The sequence below is a fragment of the Penaeus vannamei genome, chromosome 26 (genome assembly GCF_042767895.1).
Source record: "Penaeus vannamei isolate JL-2024 chromosome 26, ASM4276789v1, whole genome shotgun sequence".
In the NCBI taxonomy this organism is placed as follows: domain Eukaryota; kingdom Metazoa; phylum Arthropoda; class Malacostraca; order Decapoda; family Penaeidae; genus Penaeus; species Penaeus vannamei.
The window spans coordinates 34,586,876-34,594,375 of NC_091574.1; the positions used below are offsets into that span (position 1 = coordinate 34,586,876).

General features: G+C 30.3%; 1 protein-coding gene across 11 annotated transcripts in view; it reads left to right on the forward strand.

Annotated features, from left to right (window-relative positions):
• LOC113818033 (androgen-induced gene 1 protein) overlaps nucleotides 1-5,250 on the forward strand; it is a 14,921-nt gene extending 9,671 nt beyond the window's left edge. For 6 of the 11 annotated variants that reach the window (XM_070140367.1, XM_027370154.2, XM_070140362.1 and 3 more), the window contains 4 exons: nucleotides 1,652-1,789; nucleotides 2,589-2,806; nucleotides 3,101-3,252; nucleotides 3,452-5,250. In XM_070140367.1, the coding sequence (XP_069996468.1) occupies nucleotides 1,652-1,789; nucleotides 2,589-2,806; nucleotides 3,101-3,252; nucleotides 3,452-3,498 (555 nt within the window). In that variant the 3' untranslated portion in view covers nucleotides 3,499-5,250. Of the gene's footprint in view, nucleotides 1-838; nucleotides 977-1,069; nucleotides 1,476-1,651; nucleotides 1,790-2,588; nucleotides 2,807-3,100; nucleotides 3,253-3,451 lie in introns of those variants that run through there. The other 5 variants (XM_070140366.1, XM_070140364.1, XM_027370156.2 and 2 more) reach the window with 3 other exon arrangements.
• The last annotated feature ends 2,250 nt before the right edge of the window (nucleotides 5,251-7,500 follow it).

A 7,500-nucleotide genomic window follows, 5' to 3' on the forward strand; every position in this document is an offset into this window, starting at 1 on the left:
ATATATTTATATGTATATATTTATATATTTATATATTTATATATTTATATATTTATATATTTATATATTTATATATTTATATATTTATATATTATATTTATATATTTATATATTTATATATTTATATATTTATATATTTATATATTTATATATATATATATATATGTATATATATATATATATATTTATATATTTATATATTTATATATATATGTATATATATATATATATATATATATATATATATATATATATATATATATATATATATATATATATATGTATATGTATATATATAATGATATGATATGTATAATATATATGATATATATAATATATATAATATATATAATATATATAATATATGTAATATATATGAAGTGTTTAAAATGTATAGAATATATATATTGTATAAAATAAATGTAATGCATACAATGTATATACATTATATACATTGTATTCCTTATGTGTTTATATATACATACATATATGTGTATGTATGTATGTATGTATGTATTTATATCTATGTATCTCCATATATCTATCTAAATATCTATCTATCTGTCTATATATCTATTTGTCTATCTATATGTATATACCTATATACATATGTATACATATACCCAATGCTGATATTAAACATTCACAATATTACCAAGAGTAGTATTAGGTGCTGCTTTTTGTGTGGTGTCTGAGTGGAGATAAGGGAAAATTATGATAAAGATAAGGCACAAGCCTTTCACCTTTGAACTCAAAATTGTTATCAAGAGATCGTATAACTATATGACTTTCAAGTGTTGTTTCATGATAAGCCTTTTAATCTCTTTCTTGCCTTTTCTGCTGCTGTATTAGTATTACTTGGGAGCCATTTGGGGTTTCAACCCATAGATGTATCCGGAATTCGAGAGTCCATTTGTGGCAAAGGGATTAATGCTTAGGCTACTTGTGTGTGGGAAGTTGTGTGCCAGATTTTGAGGTTTGATTTTTTATTTATAGACTATGGAGGTTAGGTGAAATTAGCTTCCCTGGGAACTGAATTGGTCTTTTATTTTTGTAGTGCTGTATATTTTTCTTCAAACTTGAAATGAAAATTAAACATTTTATTTTTTAAAGAAAGCAAAGTTTATCAGTTCAGTCATCAAAGATTAGATTACTAAGCATGATAAAGAAAACATGCCAACTTGCAACTAATGTTTCTTCTTGTGAAAGGCCTTGAAGCTTGGTTTAATGGGTGAAGGCTCTCGTCTGTTTCTAACAAACAGTTTAGTATCTTTAAAAATTTCCATATATTTCAGGAAGAATTTTAACTCCAAAACATGAGCATTAAGCTTACACTTTTCCATGTGTCTTTAGTGACTGTGTATTTTTATGGTATTTATTATGATGCCTATAATGTGGCCCCATCTGGTTCAAGAGCAGAGTTACATAGAAACAATATTGGTGGAAGATGTAAATATCTTACACATCTTGACTTGGTAAGGATATCCATAATAGAGATGGACAATATTTTATTAATGTATTTATTAGTCATTGAAACAATTTATACTCAGTATGATTTTCATTACTATATGTTTCAGGAAGAGTAATTTCACTCATTTTTTAGAACTGAATTTTTTTTCAACAAAAGTTTTAAAATATTCCCATATTACAGCTTCTACAATGTGGCTTCTTTGGACTGTGTGTCCTGAACGACTTCATAGGCTCAGAATCACCAGTTTATGCACGGAGAAGTTTGCTGCAGAGGTTACGTGACTGGCTCTTCACAACTCTGGTATTGCCTATGGGAGTGGTAAGGGATAAGTATGCAATGTTTGTCATTTATTTGAGATTTTATTTTTATGCACATCATGCCACTTCCAGTGATGCTCTTTCTTATTTGTGAGGACAGTGCTTACAGTGCTTGAAGTTATAATTATTTCTAAATAATTATATGAAAAAGCTTTTTGTTGATGAAGCACTCAATTTATCATTGATGTTCTGATGTTAATGACCACATTCAATAAAATAGTTACATTAACCCATTGGATCTTGTTGCCATGTTGCCTGTGTGTCGACAAATCAGGGCAATAGGCTTAGGTCTACTTGAGTTGTGACTCACGGGAATGTGGGTTGTAGGCCAGGCCCACACAATCTTTTATGTGTGGTATCAAGACTCCTTGCCTCCCCTTTGCAATGTATCTTTTTCTTAAGAAGCATTTTTCGCTTTTCAACCGTTTCCCAAGGTTTTCTGTTAAGAAAAAAAAAAGTTCTGAATCTATGAAGGTAAAAATTATTAAGTAATAATGATAAATCTTTGTTGAGTTGCAGAGAGCATTTGTTATTCTCATTTCATATTGGTGATTATTCAAAAGGATGATTATTTTCATTAAGATCATTTAAATTTTCATGCTGTAGCAACAGTATATAGCTAAACATAATGAAAAAAGCATTGAACACTAGGAGTTTTGCTTATTTGTTTATATTTATTTAATTTGTAAGAGTTTATTTTAGAATGCTAAGACTTCTTTAGTTGATGATTAAGATCAGAAGAAAGAAAATGGAAGAGTTTCTCAATAGAGACAGTACTATTATGATTATTTTTTCCACAGTTTGTGTCTTGCATATTCTGGGCACTGTATGCTGTTGATCGTGAGCTCATCTTTCCTGCATCACTTGACTCATGGTTCCCAGGGTGGTTGAACCATATTATGCACACACTTCCAGCTATTGGTGCCATCGCAGAGTTATACTCAGTGTGCCACTGTTTCCAAAAGGGAATCAAGATGTATTATCCTATCCTAGTGGCATACTTTCTCTATCTGTCATGGTAAGTTTAAGAAATTTGCAGCCTCTCTTAGTTCATTAAATCAACAGTTTGTAGGACAATGAATTTGCTTATCAACAGAAGGTGAATTTTGCATCAGTATATACAGTATTTCCAGAGTTATCACATATGATATTACCCAATGTATTTCAATGCTACTTCCAATATAGTTCTGTCCCATAATCAAACATCTTTTTCAGAAAATAAATTTGACAGCACTCTCTCTATGGTTGAAAGTAGTAATGATAACCCCACTCCTCCATATAAATGAACAGCAGATAATGATTTTTGTTTCAGGATTTGCTACATTGCTTATGCAGCTGGTTTCTGGGTCTACCCTGTGTTTGAAGTCCTGGATATGAAAGGCAGAACCATTTTCCTTGCTGCACTACTGTTGCCCAATCTTCTCTTTGTTCATTTAGGACCCAAACTGCATAACAAGATTTGGGGTAAGTAAAAATGAAACAAAAACAAAGTAATGATCATATACTATTGGGAAAGTAAGAGAGAGGGAGAGGGGAGAGGGGAGAGGGTGGGAGAGGGAGCTTTTAGAATATCTTTTTTAATATAAGTTTGAATTATTTATTATACTATTTACATACTAATATATAGTAACTTTTGTTTATGAAAGTACTTTTATCTCTACAGGGTCCTCTACAAAGTCGCAAGGAAAGAGAAAGGGAAAGAAGGAATGAATACAAAGATATGGAAAGGGGAACATTATGTATAAAAAGGTGTTTTTAGAAATGGAGGTTTGTTTAATACAGTGGTAAATATCCTAACAACAATACTCAAGAATGATTAGAAACTAGAATATTGATTGAATGACTGATTTAGTGGTTTAAATATTGTCTTATGTTATATATGTGTATATATCTATTCTTCAGAATATGAGTGATTTTTAGAAGTTTTGATAAAGACAATAAAGTCAGCTAACTTGACAGAGAATCCATACCCCATTTCCATAGTTAAGTAGTTGATAGATTCATATCTCTGATCACAGTTTTTGTTTTCTTACACATAAGAATCTTTGAAATTGGGAACATGAAAAATATAAAGAATAAGGACCCCAGAGGTGATTAAAATTGGTGAACATATATAACAAAGCTAGTAGATTTTATGGAACTGATTAAACTCTATATATAGACTCTATACAATCTATACATAGTTTATGCAGGGGAGGTAAAACTTTACTGACAGAGTAATCACTTGATAATTGTTGCACACCCCAGGCTGCTACACCTGGATAGCATTGCCATTTCTAGACTTCTATCTTTTCATCTAGACTTTGTTAAATGTCCCATGATTATAGGCATTATATGGAAAATTTCTATTGTGTATGTTTTATACATGTTATTAGCTAACAGTGGGACAAATGTTAACCTACAGACACATATATACTAAAAAAGAATTCCCTTGATCAATACAGCCTTTTTCTAGATGTGTTCTATGTATCACTTCAAGTCCCAAGTCATTTCTATGTGACTGTTTTGTTCGTGACACAGAAGTGGTGGTATAAAATTGAGAAGCATGATTGTCAACTGTTCTGAAGTTGCTGTTTTGGAGCTTTTAGCTACTTTGCTGTGGCACAGATAGTGGCTTCTCCAAGGATTTAGCATATGCTGACTTAGATGAACATGAGATTTGCTTTGAAAAGAATTAGGTCCGATCCAAAATGTTAGGTGATTGTTGCCAGTTCTTTTATCTGCTAAGCCATTAAAGTCTACTAAATTATCTATGTATTGTGGGAAATCATGAATATAAAGGTAAAAGGAATGTTCAAAGTTGATGTTAAAAGTTCTAAAATATATTACTAACAACCCAATATAGAATTATGTAACTGCTGACTGCACTTTTTGTTACTACCTCAAGTATAAACTGTAGTCATATATGTAGTAAGCTTTTTATTGTTTTGGGTATCTGGACAGGAGAGATTTTTTTTTAATGTGTACAAGTTGAACTTGGAGGCCTTAGTGTCATCTTGAAAACCAAAGTTGAATCTGTGGTTGTGAGATAGACAGCTTTAGAGTAACCATCCTGCTTTTATGGCTGTGGAAATTACACTGTTGTTATTTGTGATGTGATTGTCCTGTTAAAAGGTGCAACTTTTTTATAGTTCAGATTGTTTGTTGATATTGTATTCACAACTTTAGTTTGTATTGTTGTGTGATTTATTTCACGGTAGATATTGTCACCATCACTGTGAAGTTGAACTTTTAATGATATATTGATTTTAGGTCAGCAGATGGTTATACAAATTATAGAGCTCTTTATAACTCAAATTATGCACATACTAGAATTTGGTAATTAAAGAGATTGATATTATCTTTTGAATGTTATTGTGGATGATTGATATAAATATTTATTGATTCTTGCAAATGACAACATCAACGTTAGACAATCTTACAAACTTTGTACACATTTTGTAAATATATCTTTGAAAATAATACTGTGTTTGTGGAGAGGAAGCAAAAACATCTTTTACAGATTTCTTCTTTCCTAAATCTCACCATCATACCAAACTGATTTAAGAGAAATAAAGAAAGAGAAAATGGAAATATTAGCTGCACAATTTTTAAGTAGTTTTCAACATATACTAGATATATAGATATTAAGAGGGATGTGATTGTAGTTAGTATATGATTGACAGTATGATTTTTTTTCTTTTCTTTTGTCTTATTCTTTGACACAGAGACGAATTAAGAAACTGTAGATATATGTAGATTGTACAGGTCCTTGATCTTGATCCAAAGAGAATGAAATGAACCTTGCTTCTTTATTAGTTGAAAGATTTGCTTTATTAGTTGATATAAACCTATAGTTGTGTGATTTTATACATGATTATATTAAATCAGTTGGCATAGGAAATGAGTAAAACAAGTATTTGTAGATTGAGAATTTGGTAATTTTCTTTTTTATTATTATCCTTTAAATATCAGTTTGTAAGATGATTGTTCACTTCAGGAATTATTTTAGTTTTCTTAAAAAAAATTAAGATGTTGAAGAATTTATTAGTTGCAGATGTACAATGAATGCACTTATCATAAGATTTGGTTTTGGCTTCAGGAAATATTTTAAAGCACATTATTTTTCCAAAGTAGATGAACCCAGTCAACTACTTTATCATACAAGCATAATTTTAGTGTTCTTTAAATGAAACCCCTTTTTGTGGGGTTTGGTTGATTATGCTATGCAGAAGTGGTTTGAGAGAATATGTAAAAAAGTCATATCCCTTTCCCTTACTACTTCAGTTTTCTGATTAGTAAAGCTTGATTTGCTTTGACTTTACAGTTGCAAACCATCAGGAATACATACAAAATGGGTCAGAGATCTGATCCAGCAAGAACTGGTAGTATTGTAAAAAAGCAAGGATAGATAGATAATGATAATAATATGCATGATATTAGGAATTGTAGGTAACTCATAATTGTCTCAGCTGTTCTTCTAAGCCATATTTTTTGTTTATGAGATAATTCGGATAAACATTTTATTGAGCCGTGCTTATATTTCACTTTTTCGGGCAAAGGACAGTAATCAGTGAAGTATTGTTTTGTCCTTTTCCTTTAAATTCCTGCCACAGTCTTTACATAGAGGTGATATCTATTCATTCTCTTTAAGAGAAACCTGTGATTTTGACTTTGAAAAAGGGCTGAAAGTATAGATATTGGTCATTTATGAGTAAAAAATACATTTTTGATTTACAGAAGGACTCAGCATATGGCATTCACCTGTTAGTTTACAACTTTTCACTTTTTCCTTTATATTGGCAGGGGTATAGCTAGTTCAAAGAGAAAATTCATCTTCTGGAAATTTTGAGGTAACAGACATGTCACTTTGTAGAATAATGTGATTGATATAGTAATATTTCTTAGAAATGGTTCTTTTATAAATCGTACATGATATAATGTAGCTAGTAGATTTAGACTGAATAAGTTTTCTATTAAACCAGGGAAATATTTAAGATACTAAAATTGGTAATCTAATAAACCAAAGGCAAGGTATCAAGGGTTCAAAATAATATTTATTAGTAATGATATCAGGTTTAAAGGTCTAAATTGAAATATTTGAAAGCAATGGTATTTTTTCCTGTAGTCCAAAACATAACTTTGGTCTTCCTGAAAGGCAGAAGACAGAAGTATGGTATTGTCATAAAAACAAAGGAAAGGAGATAACTTTCTTGAATAATACAGAAGATGCCCATATGTTTATCTGTGATTTAGATTTTTCAGATATCAACAGCAGCAAAAACATGCTCTAAGAATCTAAATTTTCTCAAATTGAAGGATGTGAATGGGAGTTGTAATGATTTACAGTCTGAAGATCTTTTTTAGTTCCTGTATGTGCTGAATATTTTCTTAAACAAGTAATAGATAAAAGTTATAAGTTTTCACCTACTAAGCTGACAAATTTGTCTATTTTTAACTAAAGATGGATATAACAATTCTTGCATTCTTTCATTTTGTTAGTGTTCGTAGACTTGCAACACACTTCTTCAAACAAACAAGATTAATAAACTCGAGTTTAGGCTTTGGACTTAAACCTTAATGATATACAGCATATAATGGCCATTAGCCCTGTGAAGAGAACTTTGTCTTGCTGCACAGAGGCATTAAAATATTTTTTCCTTTCTGTCTGACAATAGCTGCAGCATATATACTGAAGATATGTCAACCAATATGAGGCAAAAAAGAGACTTT